Source organism: Pollachius pollachius, assembly GCF_949987615.1.
Source record: "Pollachius pollachius genome assembly, chromosome: 8".
In the NCBI taxonomy this organism is placed as follows: domain Eukaryota; kingdom Metazoa; phylum Chordata; class Actinopteri; order Gadiformes; family Gadidae; genus Pollachius; species Pollachius pollachius.
Window position 1 is genome coordinate 20,888,449 of NC_136941.1, and position 23,293 is coordinate 20,911,741.

General features: G+C 42.8%; 2 protein-coding genes across 11 annotated transcripts in view; one reads left to right on the forward strand and one right to left on the reverse strand.

The window, feature by feature from the left end:
- Positions 1–1,133: 1,133 nt before the first annotated feature.
- Positions 1,134–10,377, reverse strand: LOC307079208 (uncharacterized protein). 10 transcript variants are annotated; one of them, XR_013812038.1, is made up of 11 exons: positions 8,122–8,369; positions 6,997–7,535; positions 4,665–6,914; positions 4,504–4,580; positions 4,216–4,331; positions 3,878–4,028; positions 3,377–3,546; positions 3,080–3,213; positions 2,862–2,998; positions 1,834–1,871; positions 1,134–1,552 (listed from the first exon to the last, which is right to left on the reverse strand). XR_013812038.1 is itself a non-coding variant. In XM_079741361.1 (11 exons), the coding sequence occupies exons 4-9, from the start codon at positions 4,950–4,952 to the stop codon at positions 2,934–2,936; spliced, it is 885 nt and encodes a 294-aa protein (XP_079597487.1). In that variant the 5' UTR covers positions 4,953–6,914; positions 6,997–7,189; positions 7,483–7,535; positions 10,188–10,377; the 3' UTR covers positions 1,134–1,552; positions 1,834–1,871; positions 2,862–2,933. The 10 variants fall into 10 exon arrangements, 9 of the variants coding, with proteins under 9 accessions (XP_079597487.1, XP_079597489.1, XP_079597488.1 ...); XM_079741361.1 differs by lacking the exons at positions 4,216–4,331; positions 8,122–8,369 and adding an exon at positions 10,188–10,377 and having other exon boundaries at positions 6,997–7,189; positions 7,483–7,535; XM_079741363.1 differs by lacking the exons at positions 4,216–4,331; positions 8,122–8,369 and adding an exon at positions 10,188–10,377 and having other exon boundaries at positions 6,997–7,194; positions 7,483–7,535.
- Positions 10,378–10,579: 202 nt separating this feature from the next.
- c1galt1la (core 1 synthase, glycoprotein-N-acetylgalactosamine 3-beta-galactosyltransferase 1, like a) overlaps positions 10,580–23,293 on the forward strand; it is a gene marked incomplete at both ends in the record, with an annotated part of 29,353 nt that continues 16,639 nt past the window's right edge. Inside the window, one exon of the mRNA XM_079741358.1 lies at positions 10,580–10,820. Coding sequence (XP_079597484.1) covers positions 10,580–10,820 — 241 coding nt within the window. The remainder of the gene's footprint in view (positions 10,821–23,293) is intronic.

Sequence of the window (23,293 nt, forward strand, 5' to 3'; positions counted from 1 at the left end):
GAATGAAATACGTCACCACCACTCTTGTACAGACATGGCGATCTCTCTGCTCCACTTCACTGCTTTTTACCAAGGAAAGGATAACAGCATCGAAAGAGGTGAAAACCATTATAAGTCGGGGCATGTGGAGAGTCTCCGTTATGCCGATGGGGAGATTGTCGGTCTTCTTGTCCACGCCAGCTGCAGGGAGCGTGACGTCACATATGAGACGTGTAGTCTTTCTCATTGTGTTTTCTCTACAGCCTTTAACTGAACAATTGCCCAATAAACGGTCAAACCCTTTAGATGGTGGGCCAAGGGGAGATTACGTGTATTCAGACGATCCCCACCGAGGGAGGACGTAATTTTCTGTGTACAACATCTTCATTTTTCAACAAATTAAACAAAAATTGTTGGCACTCTTACCTCTTGCACATTTTTTGTTTATCGGTAACTTTGTCTGAGTTACTGGTTCCGGCAAACTGAGCGGGCAGCTATGCTCGGGGTCCGACATGTATGATGTCATTGTAGTTATTGTCCAATGACAAGCCTCGAAATTTCCCGGGGGTTTAAGTTTTTTCTTTGTTTGCTGGCGGTTACCAGGGATATTTTGTTTAACTGCTGTCAGTACCGGCATCGGAGTACAGTTCTTTCCACCTGTCAATCCGACAAAAATGACTTCGCAATTAGCCACACTACATTTCTCTTGTTGAAACTACGTTAGCTAGCAAACAATGGAGTGCTGTATGCATGTTTCGGAAAAAGATGGTCCTGTAACCCCGTTTACAGACACAGGATGGAGGAAATTTATTGCTGCCTTGTTTCTCTGGAAAGACCTTGGTACCAGAGAGAGTACTGTGGCAGAAGAGGCAGTGCTGAGATTTAATCTTAGAACCCAGGTTTGTCGTCATACTATATAGTAGTTATATGGCTGGCTTTGGCTTGCCAAGAGACTGAAAATGGAAATTAACTTTGACTATATATCTTTTAATTTATTATGTGTGCTTTCATTATCTGTCCTTTCAAATAAGTTAACTGTGAACCTCAAACTTCAGGAACCTGCTGCTATTCCAGCTAACTGTGGCTACCACAGAGACTGCTACAGCCACTTCACCAACATCACAAACATAAAACGAGCCCAGAGAAGATTTGAAAAGGCGCCTTTATTTTACAAGGAGGCAGAAAAAGAGGGTAGGTGTCCAATAAGAAAAGAATAGTCATGTCAATGTGAATCTTGAACTTCAGCTGTGAATCTGTGAATAAAAACAATATGAAAACACAATTACATTATGCAAATTACATTTGAGAACCAAACTTTGTAACTCGTATGACATAAGTTATGTGGGTGGAAAAAAATCGGATATAACAACTTTCTCGCTGGATGTTCCTGGTGTTTCCCCCTGAAGCACATAATGTTAGCCTCGGACAGGTCTGCCGAGCTGGCTGCTCCCCCTCCACCCTGGGTGGTCTCTGGAGCAGGGAATCCCAGGTGTGTGAGAGGGTGTACGCACCCTCGTCCCAGTTGATGGTGTCTCTCGCCCGCTTCGGTGAGAGACACCATCTGAGTTTTTGTCTAAACACAAGAAAAAAATAATTTATATCCAAGTTATTAACAAAATTAACATAATCAATATGAATGAGATTCCTTCAGTTTAATGCCTGGTGCCACACACACACACACGGGAGGTCAATGGGATAAAAATGTCCACTGACTATAAATTGAGATAAAGTGAAAATCTGACACTACAAAATACCTAATGCATCAAAATAAGTTTTGTTGCCTTACCAATATTAAAAAGAAAAAAAAAAAAAATCGCACACTTGATTAAAGCCCCCCATTTATTGGATACTTGCCTGCAACGTTTCAACCAGATGTCGTCTTCTTCTCTCAACTAGAGAAAAACAAAATTGTTAGTTACCAATCTTACACATACAAAAGATTTCCCACCTCAGATCATTTACTATATTGAAAGTCGGTAATTTTGTTTCTTCTTTATTTGCCAATAAAAATGGTAAACAATAAAAAAAATAGAATTTAGTATTTTTGATAAGAACTGACTGAGGTTGATTGTTGATATATACACACACATACGGCCTATTTTTAGAGTAGCTTATGTTTTGTCCCCAACTGTAAATTAAAGAGTTTTTTGGAAGTGTGACTGAGGGTCAAAATAATAATTGTGATGCCAGTAGCCTGACATCTTTAAAGGGATAGTTCAACATTTTGGCAAATTGGCCCATTGCCATAATCCCTATAGTCATAGCAGTAGGTTCGTTACCTTTAATTGTTGGTGCAAGCTATTTTTAGAACGGCGGAGCAGAGCCGTGAGCTGCTCAAAGCTACGCTACGGAGGCTCATGGGATTTCTTGGTTTCCCTCATCGAATACAAAATCCCAAAACGCTTTTGTGGACAAGTTGTGAGCTGCATATTCACCACGCTATGAGATAATAATGGAATGTTACGAAACGGAGCCGTTTGAGGTAAATGCAGAGACTGCTTGCTGAAAAACTGTCCCTGAACGCAACTCGCATCAGCGGTTTTGCATGAATTTACCTCTTAAACAACTCCGTCTCGTAACGTTTCGTTATTATCTCATAGCGTGGTGATTGTCCAGAGCGTTTGAGTGGTTGGATTGTGTATTTGATTAGTTTGATGAGAGAAACCAAGAATTTCCCTTAGCCTCCATAGTGTAGCTCTGAGCAGCCTGCTGCTTCGCTCCGCCGTTCTAAAAATAGCTTACACTGACAATTAAAGGTTAACGAACCTACTGCTATGACTATAGCGATTATGGCAATGGGCAAATTTGCCAAAATGTTGAACCATCCCTTTAATCTGTTAATGTTATGGAAGAGAGGCCTAAATGTGTTGTCTGCTTCTTGCCTTTTAGTGCCAGGGGTAGAAAAAGAAGCAGAGGATGGTGAGGGAACTGCAGCGAAGACCCGGGCTCTGAGGTCACACACCTCTGACCTCTGCACATCCAAGCGGGCACCACACCTTCTGCCAGTTCAGTGCATTATCTGCAAACATGACAAATCCAAACACCAATCGTACACCCGGAAAAGAATTAAAGAAAAACTAATGCAATGTGAAACACTCACAGCCGGGAAATTGCTTCTTGCAGCTGAAGGCAGGAAAGACGAGTGTCTGCTTCTCCACATTCGGGACAGGGACTTGGTGGCCAGTGAGGCAAGGTATCACTTTACCTGCTTCCGGGACTACACCAGGTATCTTTCTAAAAAAACAAAAGAGACAGAGCGCAACCTGTATGAAAATGCATACAAGCACTTCTGTGCGACAGTGATTGAGGAGAGACTGTTAAGAGGAAGAGAGGTGCTACGACTCTCTAGGCTTACTATGCTGTTTAAAGACATTGTTAGACAAAGGGAAGGACTTACCGTGTCATCTTACAAGGCACATTCTCTAAAGGCCAGACTTCAGAAGTCGCATCCTTTCTTAAAATTTCAGAAAGCATCAACAACATACTTTGTATATGTTGATGATCTGACAGCTGAGGAGATCCTTCAGGAAGTTGCTGCCTCCTCCTCCTCCTCATCCAACAGTGAATCTGAGGGCAATGATGCAGACACACCAGGGTCAAGTCACACAAAACATAATACAGGCAACTTCACAAAAGATAGTTCTCGGCTATTATATCATGCCGCTCTCACACTCAAAGATATCATTCGAAACACATCAAAAAGTTCACCAAAGCTCCCTTGGCCTCCAACAGCAAAGGACCTGACACTTGAGAGTGCCCTAAATATGGTACCAGATCAACTTTTTAACTTTGTCGCATGGACATGTGGAATTTCAATCGAACCGTCAGACAATGAGCGTGTTGAGGTCATGTTGGAAGACAGAAGGAAGATAGTCTCGACCTGTCAGGACATCATTACCTTGAGCACCAAAGGACGGTGGCTCATGCCAAAACAGTGCTCTCTGGCAATGGCAGTCCGGCACATGACTGGCTCAGCACAGCTCATAGGCCTGTTGAATGGTCTTGGCCACAGCTCATCCAACTCCCATGTCCTTGAGCACGATACAGCTCTGGCTCACCAGCAGATAGAAAGAGGAGAAATTTATGTCCCAGAAAACATAAGTGCTGGAGTTCCTGCCACACTTGTCTGGGATAATAACGACTTCGGAGAGGAGACACTTTCTGGCAAAGGAACCACACACAACACAAATGGCATAATTATCCAGCAGGCAATGGCTGATGATTCAGCTTCTTTACCTGGGCCATCAAGACAGAGAACAAGACAGCGTTCTGTTAATCCTCCACTACCTAATCTTGTTGCATGCACAAGAGGACAGAGGTCTGGTCCACAGAATTCTGCATTTAAAGTAGATCTACAGCAGAACAAATACAGAGATGCTCAAACAACTGCAAGAATAGTTGATGCTGCATTCTATCTTATGAAAATGCCTGAGCCCCAGGGGAAAATCCCTCCTGGGTGGACAGGTTTTAACATTATGTTAAAGACAGACAAAATCCTACCCTCTACAAATGTAGGTTACTTACCGGTCATTGATGCTAGCCCAACAGATCTCATTACTGTCCACACCATCCTGACTCACTCCATTGCTGTCGCTGACAGCCTGCAACAAAAAGAAATAGTGTTAGTCATGGATCAAGCCATATATGCCAAAGCCCAAGAGATCCGCTGGCAGACCAGTTATTACATGGAAAGACTTGTCATAAGGATGGGAGAGTTTCACACAGCCATGGCATTCCTCTCCTGCATTGGGAAGATGTTTGCTGATGCCGGCTTTCAGGATATAATGATTGAATCTGAAGTAGTAGCTGCTGGGTCCATTGATGGAGTCATCACAGGCCATCAATACAACAGGAGCATAAGAGCGCACAAACTTCTGATGGAAGCACTCCAGAGACTGCGCTGGCAGGCATACCTTGACACCCTCACACAAGAGGATCATGCTGCAGCTCTGAAAATTACAACAGATTTGCATCAGAAGTTTCCAAGTGAAGATTTCAATGCCATGCTTACATCTGATGCATTTCTGCAGTTACTGAAAGCATATGAAGGATTTGTCAATAAAAGCTCAACCAACCAGACATTCACATTTTGGAGCATTTACATTGAAATGGTGGAAGTTCTGCTTCTATTCATCAGAGCAACCAGAGAGGGGAACTGGACTCTTCATTTGTCAACAGTGCAATCTATGCTGCCCTGGTTTTTTGCATGCGACAAGGTGAATTACGCCAGGTATTTAACAGCATACTGGGTCGAGATGTCCAGTCTGGAAGATACACATCTCACAGCACATCAGCAGCTTCTTTCAGCTGACTTTGTGGCACAAAGACATCAACAGCACGGTTTTGCTGGCACTGCATGTGATCAGGTCATTGAACAAACAGCCAATCGCGATTCAAAGACAAAAGGAGGCATCAGTGGGTTCTCTTTAAACAAAGGTGCAGTTCACAGATGGACCCTGACACAACATGAGCGGGCAGCCATCACACATGAATGTAAAGCAATGGCTGGACAGTGCCCAGTATTACATCTGCATTCTGAGCTGGACAGCGCCAGAATGCAGAGGGACCACGCTGATGTGATGAGCATTACAGCCACTGTCCAAAATATGGTCAATCCTTTCGACTCTTCACTGGATGGAGAGTCTCTTCAACAACTCTCCTCTGGCCAACAAGCACCAGACAGTGTTGCCAGAGATTTACTGGGGGCGAAAGAAAGAGGTATGAAAGCTCTCACTGAGTTCTGTGAGACAAGGATTGCCACGACAAAGAGATCATTCCATGACCCTATAAAGAAAATGAAAATGAAAACGTTCAAAGATACTGGCCACAGTACAAGCACAAAAATCAAAGGAAAAGAAATCGCACTGAAATCACACCGAAACCTGTTTGCCAGATTAATTGTTGTTGGAAATGTCAGACAAATAAACATAAATGAAATGCTCTCCTACAGTCTGGGTCCTTTGCCACAATCACTTGCCAACTTTGACGGCTCTCTGGTAAAGACGAACAAAGCAAAGCTGATGCACACACTGGAGGAGGACATCAGCCCACCACCAACAGTGAGGGACATTCCAGACGGCTCCGTTTGGATATGGGATGCTATGGCTCTGGTGCAGCAGCTAAAGCCACAGCCAACATTTGGCCTATATGCTGACCATGTACTGAGGACACTGGTCAACTCAGCCAAGGAAACCAAGTCAACAGAGCTCCATTTTGTGTGTGACACATACAAACACCATAGCATCAAACATGCTGAGCGAAACAGGCGAGCAGAAGAAGGCTATCAAAAAATTAAAATATATGGTGATGATCAAAAAACACCAAAACAGTGGAGAAAATTCCTGGCATGTGGGCAAAATAAAGAAAACTTGTTGGAGTATTTCTTCCATCACTGGAGCACATCTGCAAAAAAAATAATAGGAAACACGACAGTCATTATTGGGCATGGGGACAAATGTCATGCTATAAAGATGAATGGAAGCAAAAACGAACTTCAAATACTGCGGGTTCAAGACCTGGAGACAAGTCAGGAGGAAGCAGACACCAGACTTTTGTTGCATGCAGCTTATGCAGCAAAATACAGCAGTGACCTGGTAATCAAGAGCCCAGACACCGATGTCTTTGTGCTGGCTCTTGGGTTCTGCAGCAAAATTGATGGTCACCTGTACTTTCACACAGTCAAAGGCAGAAATCCACATATTATTGACATCAATAGGCTTCATGCCCACCTCGGGGAAGACAAATGTGATGCGCTTGTGGGTCTGCATGCATTCTCTGGATGTGACACTGTGAGCGCTATATATGGGGTGGGGAAAACCAAAGCATATAAAAAGCTCATTTCCCAGAGACAATACATCACCCTGTTTAGAGAACTAGGAACAAGTTTCTCTCCATCCCCAGAGTTCTGCAAGGCAGTGGAGGCTTTCACATGTGACCTGTATGATCAGGAGTGTATGGATGTTAACAAGGCAAGAGTTAAGCTGTTCAAGTCAGGAAAGTGCTCTGAGAGAGACTTACCTCCAAACAAAGACTGCTTGGACAAGCACATCCAGCGTGCTAACTATCAGGCTGCAGTCCACAGAAGGAGCCTTGACTGTAGGCCTGATATTCCTGCCCCTGAATGTCATGGCTGGAAGATGGCAGGAGAATTCTTAGAAGTGGACTGGATGACCCTTCCCCCAGCTCCAGAGGCAATCCTTGAACTGGTGCACTGCTCTTGTAAAAAAACAAACTGTGTTAAGGGCAGGTGCACTTGCAAAATGCATGAGCTGCCATGTACAAACCTGTGCCAATGCACAAACTGTGGCAATAGGTCATTTGAAGATGACTAGTGGTTCCAGGGCCAGCATGAGAGGCTAACACCCTTCATCAACCAGTGCCGTGTTCAAGAACACATGGTGAAAACAAGAGTACTGTTCATGTTAATGTTATTTGTTTCTGTAAATATGTTACCAAGCATTCTGATTTATTAACAGTTAGATATTAGAATAAAAGTTAACTCACCAACAGTGTATGGTTTGAGCACCATTTCTCATTGTCTGCCATGGGAGTATCACCTAGTGGAAATATTGTTACTCCATTAGTTGAATTCATCTTTCACATAATTGATATGGCACGAAGCTGGTTTAAATACAATTTAAACTTAGACAGAAAGGTCCATTTTTATCTAATGAATCAATACATTATTAGCCTAACTATTAAAACATGCCATTATGCTCAACAACATTTCAGGGGGGTTTACTTCACTGTTTGAAATTTGCTGACTGGGGTATACCACAGAGAACCATGTCTTTAGATCATTTAAATTCCTTCTGTTATCCCTCTCTCTGGGTATAACGGCAACACCAATATAATAACCAGTAACGTTACTTATACTCACACACTTATACTGAGTGCGTGGCTTAACAAGCTCTTAATGACGCTGGCCAGCTGCCAAATTGCCACAGCTTAACCTCCAACAATTTGGGTTATTCACATCGTGTGACATGAATAATGTTAATTTAAACTCGATGAGAATAGTCAGTGATATTGAAATATAGATTCAGGTCTCCTACGCTTCACGCGTGAAGCTCACGCCGCCTCGCAAAGGTTATACAAATAACTAGCACATAGCTAGCATTTTCCAACAACATTAATACTTACCCACACACGTGTAAGCTTCTTATTTAGCTTATAATATTTCGTGATGTGTCCACCAGGTAAATGTTTAGATCAACAGCTGTTCCTAGCATCTCCGTCTGATTGGTTTAATAACATCACGTGATTTGTAGCGCTGCGTGCCATTGGTTCCACTGACATAGTAGGCTGCCGCGTTTGCCTGAAAATTTAACGAACTTTAAACTATGATTATGAAAAAATGTGCAAGAATTACGAGTGCCAACAAGGAAAATCTGATTGAGAAAAAAATAAACTTTAAAACTTCAAAGATCCAGGTTCTCCCTCCATGGGGATCATTATTTTCAAAAACTAAAGCTGATACGGCGTCTCGGCCCACCGTCTACTTTACTTGAAAAATAACTTAAATCCACAAACAACATATGTGTAATCCGGGGCACATAAAGCTGGGACCAGAATATAATTATCTTCTGGTCCCTTCCGGTCCCTTCCAGCCCTTTCCGGCTCTACCGGAAAGGGCATGACTTCACCACTCTGGGACCAACTGTAGAATATGACGGTTTGAAACTTAAACTGTGATTCTGAAGTTTAAATGATATCGAAATTCCGTTTAGATATTATTGAAGAAACAATAAGTGTGTAGATTTGTTAAATGGTTTGAACAAAGATAAACGGTTGAAAATGGATTTAGTTACGTTACGTCTTAAACAGTTGAAGTACCATTGACCCCCATGTTAAAAAAAGATAGTATTTTAAAAGTAGATCTTAAAATGTATCAAATATTTAAAAAATCTGAAAAGAAGCGCGCGATTCCAAGCTATTCTGAATATTTTAAAATTTGAATAGAGTCTCTATAGTTGAAAAAGGGGGGAGGAGATAGGTCCCAAAGTTTGTAGAGAATAAGAAAGAAAGAAAGAAACTTATGAAGAACAATAGTAAAGCGCTGCATGCGGCACTCACCAAACAATAGTTGAGCGCTGCATGCAGCACTCACCTAAGCATTGGAGTGGAAGTGGCTCTGTATCAAAAAAATCTGAAAATCAGCCGCAACTCGCAACTCCATTTGGCATGAGCAATATTATACTTTACCCTTCAAACCAAACCAAAATATTCTTGTATTGTTTCCTATCAATTGTCATACAATGAATAAGGCTGGATGATAGTATATTTTAAGTGGATATACGAGGATAGGTTAGGTCAGAGCTGTTCATGATTCATGGATATCGGGTTGTTTGTTATTTATAGGAACACCACTGCTGCGGTTACACCTTACAAATTCCTCCTAACAAAGTTCAGGATGAATGTTAACCGAACCAACTGGAAACACAACAACAAAGCATTCACTGCATCAGACGTGCACCGAACTGCAGCTGCAATATGAACGTAAAAAAACAACGCAGAAACGACGCATGGATCAGTGACAGAGCGTTACCCTACGTCACTATAGCCGACCAATAGGAGCCCTAGAGCTCAGCGTGTGACGTCACCATGGAGCGGACTCAGCGGAGCGTCTTTAATGTCATCGAGTTTATCCTCATAAGGTCTCTTGGTATTAACATTAACAACACATTAACAACCAAATGTTGTTAATGTGATGCTGAATACATCCGAGTGAACAGTCCAAATGACAGGATCTGAAAAGCATTTAGCGTATATGGTGATTGCCTTGACATCAAAGCAGCGATAAGGAGCCCTGTGGTTATCATAATGATGAATATTCCTCAAACCAAGGTACAACAAGGTAATCAACGATAACGGTTCATACAAATGTATCGCTTCATTTGTATGGCTAACCTGCATCTCTCAAAACATAAAGCGTATTGTGTTGTTCATGTGATTACAAAGCGATTTGGTTCTAATAAGAGTAATGTCATGTATTTCTAATATCAATAGGACATTATACGAACAAACAACAGTAATATTATGAGTCTGAGAGCTTGTGGACGTAATGTGCAGATTGCACAAATCATGAAACCCTTTTGGACATTACCGTGTGCACCTGTTGGAAGCTTCATTCATTAACTCATGCAATGCAAAGCATATAAGTATTGGTATCGATAATAGTAGTAAAAATGCTTAAGTTTTAGACATACCTCAAAAACGTTGTCCTCCTGCATGTTACTGGTCGTGTATTGAAGGCTCAAAAGTTTGTGGGACATAAACGCCTCTTTTAAGAGAGTTTTTCTGAATCAATGACCATTAACCTTTGCTGATGTCTGAATGCCATTGGTGTACCTTTTCAATGTATTAAAAGAAATAAGTTCTTGTGGAGTTTGACTAGCCATGTTTATTTGACTAGCCCTAACGCCCTTCAAGACCTATTTTTAAATCTACAATTTGCAGAAACGGAAGTGAAAATGCTACTTCCGTTTCTGTTATGATACCCGCTGCTTTCATTCTCTAAATAGGGGCGTTGCACCGACCCTGTGGGGACATGACCATCGACCTCTTGGCCTTGTGAGAGGGATCTGAAGGAGACTCCACCATGAAGGGCCTCGGTTCCCCAGGAGCCTTTTGCACGGGGATCCTGGTGGGGTGTTGCAGTATGTACCTCGTTCTGCGCCAGGTGTGGTTTGAGAGGAGCTACCCCGTTCTGTCAGAGGCGCAGGAAGCGGCTGCTTCAGCTTCAGAAGCAGGTGGAGGCCTGACGCCATCTAATGATGATATGACACACTGGAAGAAGGATGGAGACGCTCTGATCAACTTGCTCCACCCTCACCACGCAGGTGACTCAAGCATTTTTCTCTTGATGCACAATGTGAAATTCTGGTTAGAATGTAAGGTTAGAATGTCATTGGATGTAAGGCCACATCTCTAACCAGAACCTATGGGGTAGAGCTTCAGACACACATTCTATTCTATAGGAATTACTTTGGTACAAAATACCTCAACAATGTTGAACCGACCGCATTCCAGGGATTTTGCCCTTGGTCGATACTTATCAATGGTTGTCTTCACATTTACATTTAGGCAGTGGCGGTGGGTCAATAGAGAGCGCTAGGGCGCTGCCCCACCGTGAAATATTAACTTATATATCTGCCAACTATTAATCAACTATTATCAATACGAAATAAATCAACAAAAATACATAGTGTTTATCCTGGTTTAATTGTGTGATATACTTGCCACTGCCAGCAACCATTTAAATGTGTCTGAACGTCAATGATTTGGGCTAGGCTAGTTACTGGTCATTCGAAATAAAGCCCTCCTCCAAGTCAGGGGCGTGGGCCACGTTGAAGTCAATGTAAGCTCGCTAACATTTTGCTGTCTATCAAGCAGAGTCAGCTTTTCATTGGCGCAAGAAAATTTGCCCTCGGGTCGCATCAGTGTGCGCCCCAGGCCAATGGTATCAATTCAGCGAATCAATCAAATAGGCTCCCTCCCTCAGCAGCATTCGCGCAACACAACTACATGTAGAGAAGAGATAGATCGCTAACTAGCAGAGAGTTGTAAGCACTTTCCACCCTTTTCAGTGGAGGAATTGGACTCCCCAAACAATGTTTTACTTAAAAGGAGCAAGTAAGTTACATATTAATTTAGTTTTTAGGATATAGGCTATGAATCTGAATGAATACTAGGTAAATAGGTAGCGGCCATTCCCAATATGCACCAGAATAAAGGAAATCAAATCTATTAAATTCAATTTTTTTTCATGGGGGGGGGGGGAACCCCAGACCCTAGACCCCCTGTCTATTACTGTGCCCCACCAACATTTTTGATCACCAGCTGCCACTGCATTAAGGGCATTTAGCAGATGCTTTTATTGAAAGCGACTTACAATAAGTACATTTGTCATAAAATAGTGAAACAATATATCTCTGTCGGTACAATAAGGATGTTCATAGAACCAAGTGCAAAGCACTAACAATCACTAGGTTAAGCCATTCCCCGTATACCAGCGGTCCCCAACCACCGGGCCGCGGGACATTCCTAACCGGGCCGTAGGTTCGTAGGCTACGACATGAGTAAAAAAATAATAATAATGAAAAAAAAAAAAAATCATGCAAAATGCATGCATACTTAATAAACTCAATTTACTTTGCAATACTGTCACTCTTTTACATACCATAAGCAGGGTCCAAAACTAACTTTTTCACTTACCAGCCAGGCTGGCTGGTAAGTGAAATTTTTTACCAGCCAGGCAGATATTTTACCAGCCAACCAAATAAAAATTGCTTTTAAGTGTTGTGAATTGCTATCAGTATTATTTAACATGTCATTTGGGTCTAATATGCGATTCTCAATCAATATTTTAATAGTATATGCACTAATACTAGTAGCAATGTATGTTAAAATATGAATCACTGTTTCTGATTTTAGCTCAACCAGACTGCAACAGCCCTATATAAACATGAATATCTGACCAGTGGTGGACAAAGTATTCAAAGACATGACTTAAGTGAAAGTTCTTTTTTTTTTCATTCATGTAAAAGTGGCTGCCGGGCAATACAGATAAATCAATTAAGAATAGTTTTGACCAAATACAGATATTTTGATAATATTGCAGGAATGACTGTCTGTGCTTTAACAAAATATTTACACAAATAACATACAAAAAGAATAATCAATAATGCAATTATGACTAAGTGGATAAAATGCAAATAACAAACAGCTAGGAAATCAGGAAGGAACACCTATGCTGTATCACCATATAGACATATACACAATCTAAAATGATATCTATACAGAGTATAATATTGTTATATTGTCCAGCTATATTGCATACATGACAACATGTATCACTGACTTCAGTCTTCATCGGACAGTCCAGTCAAAACACAGCCATCTTGGTCCTCCTGGTCCTCTGGAACATAATCTGGTCTTCTGGAACGGACAGTGTCACTGTGCCACAGGTGAATGGCAGTAGAGGGATCAAAATCATTGACATCTGGTGAGCAAAGCTGGATTGTCATGAGATCTGACAGTGATGAGGATGTGAGATTGGACCTCCAGTCAGTCTTGACCTATATTGAGGAAAAAAAGCATAACACATTGAGTCAGTGAAAATGTACCTTGTTGGCACACAAAGGAAAGTCAATCCTGTGTTACATCAAATGAAAATAAAAAACATCAGTAGATAATAGAAAATACTGCTTGATTGTTTATCTTGATTGAGATAAACATGTCACATGAATACTCTTCGACACACTCGAAGGAGGGATTTTGATTGAGTCTTTACCTGCTTCATTGTACTGAATCCCCGTTCGCAGTCAGCAGTGGAGGCAGGGACCGCTAGCACCAAATCAATCAAGTCAGGCACATCAGGACACTGTTCTCTGTCACGTTGGTTGACTTTTGACCAGGACGTCGTCTGCACCGTCTGTGTTTGTGCATAGATCCTGCTCTTCAATATAGTCCACTGATCTGGTATTTTCTCAACACAGACACCAGCGGAGGTCAGCACTGGTCCAAAATGTTGGCATAGAGCCTCAATCTCTCTATCCCCAAAATCTGGAAATGGCAGAATACATACAGTATAAAAGCCAGATTTGAAAATGCCATTCTACCTATTTTGAAACTGAAACTGCTCTGCTGTTTAAAATTCGGTATTTCGGTATTATTATTGGAACCTGTTCTGACACAAAGAACCAACCTGTTTCTACAGATTCTCTATCAGTCCAGTTCTTGAAACTCGCCAACATGGTTGCACGCAGGACTCCCTCACTAACATCCTGAAACCTGTCATTCAAGCTGTCCCTGAGTCTTGAGAGTAGAGTCTGCCCTGCGGTCTTGACTGCTCTGTCGTCATTCTTTCCCACACTTAACTTGACTCCTTCAAATGTCAGACCACTGGTGGCCTTCATCATTGGCCCTGCCCTTAAGTTGAAAATTATACACATAACACATTACTACAATATTTTTTCTTTTCTTATATCCTTTATCAATTAATTAATTGAATAGTTTATAGTTGCTCACTGCATATTAATGATCATTTAAATAATCACACTGACAAACCTGGTTTCATATTTATCCAGCACAGCCTGGGTGGCAAGCAGGGAGGCGTGTGCCTCTGCCAGGGTGATAGTAGGCTTCTGCAGAGTGGCAGAGAGGCTGCTGAGGTGGCTCAGCACATCAAAAAGGAACCCACAGAACTGTAACAGAGCACTCTCCTTTGCCAAACTGTGGAACTTCTTTGCTTTAGCTTGAGGCACACTACGGACCCCCTGTGCGTCAGGGGATTGAATCTGGAATATACACAGACACAAAAAAAAGACAATGAAGCTGCTGTACTTTATATTACATATTACATTAAGTGTTTGTGTAGGCCAACTATTAATTAATGTGTCAATAACCTGTTCAAGATGCAGCACAATGGCTGGGTATCCCCTCAGGTAGTGGTCCAGCGCTCGAAGAAGGTGGCCCACCCAACGAGTTCCGCCGATTCTTGTTGGCATGAGGGGCTTTGCTTTGAGAGTCGCGTAGCTCTTGATTAGATTAGCCCTGTTTAGGGGACTTTTGTGGTAGAAAGAGTACAGTCCACCCAGTAGTTCATCCATTCTGCGGAACATGGCAGATTCCTTGATGGCATCAGAGAAGGAGAGCTCCAGACGGTGAGCCATGCAATGAACACCAATAACGTAAGTCTTGTCCCCTTTCAGTCTGGTCACAACCCCACTCTTCCCCCCTGACATGACAGCAGCCCCATCTGTGACACAGGCTACAAGTTTCCCCTCCCACCCTTTACAAGCTGCATCCATTTGATCTTTGATGGCTTGAGTAATGTTAGCAGAATCAGCTTTCTCCACAGCTTCAATGCCAATAAATTTCACATTCACATTCCCCTTTGTACAAAAACGTACATAGACTAACTCCTCCTCCTTCACGGCAGTATCTGTGGATCCATCTGATAAAATAGAGCAGAATTTGGTCTCCTCCAACTCCTCTCTGAGTTTGATTTGTTCCGCCTTTGCTATATATTTTGTGAATAACCTACACTCCACTTCATTTCTGTAGGTTTTCCCAACCTTCAGGCCTTTTTTCTCATCCAAGCTGTAAAGAAGGAAAGAGAAAAACATATTCAATTGCTATGAAATAATAAATGAAATTACATATAATAGTGCATCATACTTCATTCATGCTTGTGCTGTGAAATATTAACATTCCCAAATCAATAAATTGCTGGAGGCAACAGCCAATAGTAACATTAGGCCACACACTTTACTTTTGATATAAATATCAACAACCATCATGTTCTATCTTGACCACGTTTGTTACATAGTGTGTGTGTGTGTGTGTGTGTGTGTGTGTGTGTGTGTGTGTGTGTGTCAGAGAGTGGCGCTTATTTAGCTTAGTTATTGATTAAGCTGTAAGCTGTTACATGTAGTTAACATATAATATAATATTTGGTGGGTAACAAAAACACAAAACATTAACACGAGGTTAGATCAACTTACTTGCACATCCATTTAAAATCTGAAAACGGCCGAGCATTCTTGGCAATCGCATGGGAGGTGCGGAACAGTATTGCCATCTTCTCCTTAGTTGCCTCCGGTAATTTAACCAGAGAGATAACACAGGGTGCCTGTTGAAGAGGCTCTGACACTTTTTCCTCAGCAATCAGGCAGTCTTTGTGGGACTGAGAATTTTCGTGGAATACGATTGTTTCTAGCTTCATGGTGGTGCAGCCAACCACAAACGCATTTCCCCTCCGCTTTCCCTTTGCGTGAGCACTGCAGACATGACAAAACATTTTTTTTTCTTGGGCTGAATGCACTAGCCATGGCCTTGCGACCCGCCATCTCTCGAGGAAATGCCGGCTAACGTTAGCAGGTTTAGGCGGCTGAGACTGAGCAGGAGCGGGAGCAGGAACAACAGCAGCGGCAGCATTATCCTCCGTCTCTTGGTCGTGGCCGCGGGTCTTCGGAGTGTCTGCCTCGGAATCGGCATGCTCTTTTACTTTTCTTTTTGCTTTTTTTGCGGGAGGCTCCACTATATCCGGCCAGCATCTCCACATCCTTGCTTTCTTCTTCGTCTTCTTCTACTACTGAAATGCGTACGACCGTAATGACGGCGCGACGCACTTACGTGACCAAGATCGTCTCTGCCGATAACTCGAGAAGCATCTCGCTGCGGCCTGCGGGAAGGCGGGGCGTGCCCACATCACGGGCGAGTGCATTCTGGGATTGCGTCAAACAAACAAAACTGAGGACTTGAGCCAGCGAAGGAGAGATTTATGGCTGGCTAGAATTAATAGGCGAGACTTCAGCCGACTACTCATAGCGAGGTCTGTTCCCAACATTTCTCCACAGGTAACGAGAGAGTTACCTGTGGTAGTAGTTAGAGTTAGATCGGGAGCGTAAACTATGTTCCCCGGTCGCGTTTTTTCGTAGGTGGAATCCGGAAAAAGTTCCGCCTCAAGCGCTAGGATTGGACAGACAGCCTGTCAGGCAAACTCACACGCTGACTCCTAACCCTAACCATAACCATAACCGTAACCCTCACCCTAACCATAACCCTCATCCTAACCCTAACCATAACCGTAACCCTAATATTCATTCTTCCGGATTCCACCTACGAAAAACACCGGTCACATACAAAGCGGGGAACATAGGGATGACCCCGTTAGATCGGTCTAGCACACAGTCTATACATTATTTTATCACAGGGAGTAAGTTGTAACGTTACGATGGATGGTTTCCACTTGATAACGAGCGAACGAAGCCATAATATTGATAACTCAGAACGACAACTCACTTCACTCAGTTCAGACAACTATACGCTCAATATACAACAGTTAGGAACCAATCAGATCGCTTGATTTATGCCACCCGTTTTATATATATATATATATATATATATATATATATATATATATATATATATTTACGTAATTTACCGTTAAAATATTATTAATATATTCGGGCGCAAACAATCCCAGAATGCACTCGCCCGTGATGTGGGCGGGGCGTGATGTCACGCCCCGCCTTCCCGCAGGCCGCAGCTAGACGTACTTGGAGAACTCTGCTGGAAAGACACGTTACTCTGTCAGGAAACTAGCAGTTCTACTGGGCGCGCCAAACAACACCAATGGGTACGCTGAATGGTGGCATCACGCGCTTACGTGCCAAAAGATCGTCTCTGCTGAAAAGACACATTACTCTGTCAGGAAACTAGCAGATACCAGCGTCGTTCTCCTCCAGTAACGAAAAATTAAATTTTCGCCGGTAAAAAAAATAATAACTCGCCAGAGTGGCGAGTGGTCTTAAAAATTTACCAGCCAGAGACAAAATCTACTCGTAATTGGCGAGTGGCGAGTGTTAGTTTTGGACCCTGCCATAAGTCTATATGCAGTTGTTAGATTGCATATAACATGTTTGCATTTTTGTTAAGGTCTTAACTTCTTTTCTTAGGCATAACTGTCTGTCCCGCCCCCAACACGTATTGGCTTCAGTGGCTGCGCAGCCTAAGCTGCGCAGCTAACTTCACGTGTTCACTTCAACAGTAGTGTCACACTAAGTTAGCTAAACTGCGAAAATGAGCAACTCAAAACAGACGTGTTTAGAAAGTTTCTTTGGAAGGGGTAGCGAGGAAAAAGACCCACTGACGATAATGAGCAAGAAACCGCAAAGAAAAAGAAAGGGTCTTTCAATCGAAAGTATGACGAGTCGTACCTAAAATATGGGTTTATAGAGACCGGTGAGTCACATGCACCAAGTCCGTTATGTGTGGTATGTGGCGATACGTTGTCGAATGAAGCTATGAAACCGTCAAAGCTTATTCGACATTTAGAATCCAAGCATCCTACACTTAAAGACAAACCCCTTGACTTCTTCGAGCGTAAAAAACATGAGCAAGAATCACAAAAAATAGTGCTTAAAACAACCACATCTGTGAACGTGGCTGCGCTAAAAGCCTCATACTTAGTGGCTAGTCGCATTGCTAAGTGTAAGAAGCCCTTTACTATTGGGGAAGAGCTAATTCTGCCTGCTGCAAAAGACATGTGCAATGAACTCCTTGGGGAGGCTGCAGCAAAAAGATAGGCTCGGTACCTCTTTCAGCCAGCACCGTCCATAGGCGAATTGATGATATAGCGGAGGATATTGAAGCACAGTTGTTGGAGAGGGTGAATGGTTCACCGTGGTATGCGATCCAGGTCGATGAGTCCACTGATGTGGAAAACAGGGCAATTCTGCTTGTTTTTGTACGGTACAGTTTTGAGGACGATGTGCAGGAGGATTTGTTGTGTGTGCTGTCACTTCCAACGAACACCACAGCTGCAGAATTATTACGGGCTTTGGATGGTTATGTGTCAGGAAAATTAGTCTGGTCTTTCTGTATTGGCGTTTGCACTGATGGGGCTGCAGCCATGACTGGACGGCTGTCCGGTTTCACTGCAAGGGTTAGAGAGGTTGCACCTGACTGCGAGCCCACACACTGTGTCATTCACAGGGAAATGCTGGCTAGACGAAAAATGTCACCCGAGTCAAATGGGGTATTAAATGATGTAGTTAAAATAATCAACCAATCAACAATTGGTTGATTATTATTACACCAACCAACCAACAATCAAAAGCACACGCACTCAACTCTCATTTATTTGAACAGCTCTGTGAAGAAATGGACGCAGAGCTCAAACGCCTTCTCTTGCACGCAGATGTCAGATGGCTGTCAAGGGGCAGGTCATTGGCCAGAGTGTTTGAGTTGCGAGAGCCGCTGCAGAGGTTTCTTACAGAAAAAAAGTCACCATTGGCAGCACATTTTAGTGATGAGCACTGGGTGTCCAAACTGGCTTACCTGTGTGACATATTCGGATTGCTTAATGAGCTCAACCTGACACTCCAGGGGAGAATGACGACTGTCTTTAAACTGGCAGATAAAGTTGCTGCATTTAAAGCCAAGCTTGATTTGTGGGGACGACGAGTGGACAGGGGAGTATTCGATATGTTCCAAACATTAGTGGGGATTTTGGGAGAGACTGAGGCAGGGCCCATTCTCTCGCAGCTGGTGCGCGATCACCTTGTTGCGCTTTCAAATGAATTCAAACGTTACTTCCCATCCTCCAAAGATCCACGGCGAACAAATGAGTGGATCCGCAACCCATTTGTCAATGTCCCGAATCACTTCTCAGTGCAGGAGGAAGAGCAATTGATCGAAATAGCTAATGATGGTGATCTTAAAAATGTGTTTGAGCAAACCTCTCTGGCGGGTTTTTGGATCAAAACCAAAGCGGAGTATCCCGAGATATCCGTAAAAGCGCTGAAAACGTTGCTTCCATTTCCCACCACGTACCTATGCGAGGCCGGGTTTTTGGCAATGGCTGCCACTAAAACAAAATTGCGCAATCGATTGGACATTTCAAACACGCTAAGGGTGTCACTGTCTTCCATCACCCCCAGATGGAACCTTCTTGTTGCAGGGAAACAAGCACAGGGCTCCCACTGATTAAAATGAATTGTAGCCTATTCTGTGGCCTCACAAACGCGTGTTAAGTTCCCTTACTGACATTTTGTGTTGTGCATGTTTACACTTGATAGATGTTACTTCAAGTTTAGTTCAATATATTTATGTTCATAGTTGTTCATTTTTCACTTGTTCAAGTTCACGTTCTTTTTTAAGAGTTTGTTACCTTCACTGTTCATAAATAACTGGAACTAGTTATTTTAAATGAATGCATGCACTACACTATATGAAAATATCAACAAATTGGCAACTCCTGCGCAACATAATCCAACCCCCCCCCCGGCCCCGCCCCGCCCCGCCGGTCCGTGAAATTTTTTGGAGAATCAAACCGGTCCTTGGTGCTGAAAAGGTTGGGGACCCCTGATTTAAAGTATTTGAAACTCTCCTTAGCTTCTGTAGGTCATATCATTGCAACGCTAGTGCATCGTGTTTACATTATACATTTACATTCAATAATTGACACGTAAAAAATCGGTACGACCCGGTGAGGTGCGACCAGGCACACCTGTCTTTGGTTAAACAGTGAGGTGGTTCATGTAGCCTCCTCACATCCCCATAACAAGCCAAAAGGCAAATAACCTACCAACAGCATGACATAATGCAAACAAACCATTTCATGTCAATGAGGCAAATGAGGATGCATACTTGAACAGTCTTGCATTTATAAGCTCATTTATTCATGACAATCAGTCTAGTAGTGTTTTTGTTGTTGGTGACTGAGTGATCTGTGTGCTATATACATTGATATGGATTTTGGATGTTGGAGCTGTGTGTGGGGCCAGCAGGTCATATCTTAATTATTCTAAAAGGGCAAATTCTAACGCCAAGCCAGGTTGGAGAAAGCATGTTGCTGCTCATCATGCAGAAGCTAAGGAGGCATTTAAAGCTTGGGTTCAGGAAGGCCGACCCAGACAGGGGCCTGTCCTGGATTATAAAATACTCTTTTAAGGTGCAAATATGCAGTTCGTTATGAGAGCAGGCTCTATGGCTGAAAAGCTGCTAAATAAGAATGTCATTGAATTTTGGAAAGAGGTGAGAACTCTAAACAGGAGCAATACATTGATACCTAGTACAATAGGGAGAGTCTCTGGAGCTGATAAAATCACTGAATTGTGGAAGTAGAATTACTCTGCTTTATTTAATTATGTTAAAAGCGACCCATATAAAGTGGGTAATATTGCCAACAGGGATGCAGTAGGAATCACAACCAATGAGGTATTTGAAGCTATTGCACAATAATCTGTCAATAAAGCAAGTGGTTCAGATCAGATCACTGCAGAGCACCTTAAGTTTGCAAGCCCGAAAGTGGCAACTGTACTTGCTGTCATGATCTCCTCTCTCAGTCATCTCATTCTCCCCTCTCAGTCATCTCATTCACCTTAGCTCCCACTGTTTTTCCACCTCCTTCTCTTCACCTAACTGCCAGCCACTCTCAGAATTGCCTGCTCTATCTCTGTCCTGGTGATCGATCCTGCCTTCCGACCCCGACAACGGATCCTACCTGCACCCTGCCTGTCTTCTGTCTGCTCCTATCAGTAAATAAAATACATTACCAACTATCGGCCTGCCTACGTGTGCTGCATTTTGGTCCTCTTCCGATCCATTGCAGTACAATCTGGCCAGACGTGGACCCAGCACACACCCCTGAGCTGCTGGCACGACTGGGCCTAGTCAAGGCTCACCATCAACACCATGAGGCGATCCTAGCCTCCATCGCAGCTGATGTTCGGCAAGCAGCGGCGAACCAAGAGCAAGGGTTCGCCACATTAGCCACCCAGGTCCAGCAGCTCACCAACGCCCTCACTCAGACCATCGTTCTGCCTGCCTCCCGGATCCACCTCCACCCGCACCGATGAAGCATGGTCCTGTCTCGGAGCCTCGGGTCGGGTTTCCCGAGTGCTACGCCTGTGATGTGAAGGGCTGTAATCTGTTCCTCCCGAACTGTTCAATCCTCTTCGCTTTCCAGTCCAACACCTTTGACTCCGAGGAAGCCAGGGTCACCTTAAATCCTCTGACTAGTCGCACTCGGCTGTGGGGAACAGCCGAGTGGGAACGACGCATGCCAGCCTGATCCTCCTTCCAAACCTTCGCCGCCGAGCTTCGCAAGGTGCTTGGGGTCGCATCACGGGGTCCCGACGCCTCAGATGCCTCCTCGAGCCCCGCCAGGGGTCCCGCTTCGTGGTCGACTATGCCATTGACTTCCGCATCCAAGCTCGGCTGAGCAAGTGGAACCAGGCGGCCCAGGTCGACGCTTTCCTTCTGGGACTATATGATTACGTCAAGGACGAGTTGGTTTCTCTCGACTTGCCCTCCTCGCTCGATAACATCATCGTGCTGTATATGTGTGTTGTCTATTTTTTGTATTGTATGTCTTTTAAAATGGACCTTGAGTCTAATAATAAAAGGTGATGTTATTGGACAGGTGAATTTATCTGTAAGGCAAGGCAACTTTATTTATATAGCACTTTTCATATACGAGGCATACTCAAACTGCTTCACATAGAAACATCGTCATACAATAAAATGAAATAATAAATGCAAGGGGTAATATGATGCTTTTTAGACTTTTGCCTTTGCTAGAGACTGTTACATGACGGATGTATAGATCTATATAGAAAAGCCTATGTCCGAACCAGGGGAAATATTCGCGCCCGTCGAGAAAGCCCCTTAATAAGTGCATGAAACAGCTTGTTTGCACTAAAACTTTACTTCCGTGACAGTCTGATGTCAGACTGGGCAGTGGGCGGTGCCGAAGTTCAGAAGTCGCGCCTGCCGGTGTGGGCACCAGATCGACTCGGCTGCCAGATCGACTCGGGGTCCAAGATGCGCAATAATGACGCACTTCCTGTAAACGCTGTCTTTTAAATGTGCATGCGCGTTTCATTCATTCCCATGTTATTCCCAAGTATTAACAATTTCCTTTTGTTTTCTAATCTATGAATAATAATCTAATGTAAAAGATTGATCAGATAATATTTGTGTCTTTGGATTGATGGCTAACATGAGCTAATAAACGTTAGCAGAGCGGTGGCTTTCATCAATATAGGATTAGTTTTGTAGGTGATAATTACTTTAACATATGTGAAAATAAAAATATATGGTAACACTTTATATTAAGACACACATATTCACCATTAATTTGCTACTTACTAACATGTGTATTAGTAGCGAACTAGCTACTTATTACTCTTTGTAAATCACTCGTTAATGCCTTATTCTGCATGACCTTATTCTACCCATAATAGGACATTAAATTAAGAATTTACCCTATATAAGCTCCTAAATAGCCCTTATTTATAGCTATTAAGTAAGTTGTTGCATATGAATTATGATCTAAATACGCATGGTTCAGTATGGGGCTTGTACGGTGGTAGTAACACAAGAACAGTTATTCACCCCTAATAATATTTATCAAAGATGGTCTACTCATATGGAATTAGATACAAAACCACAAGGGATAATAGTGTACAAATTACTCATAATGAAGTCTTTGTAATGCAAAATAGGGTCCCTATTCTAAAGTTGTGTCTTTTCACATTTAATTCACAATTAATTTGGCACTAAGTAAGTCTCATGTGTTCCCTTATCTAAAGTGGCCTCCTATTCACACTTATTAAGTGCATTACAGCACACAGTACACAACAAACACACAGCCAATTTAGCACAAATAGGCTACAAATATCTCTTTTATTAATGAATAGAAGACAGAAGACATCCAGAGTCAAAATATGTATCACTACAAACACAAAAATGAATAAGCAAAAATAAGGATATATATTTTTTTTAGTTGGTAGGAAGA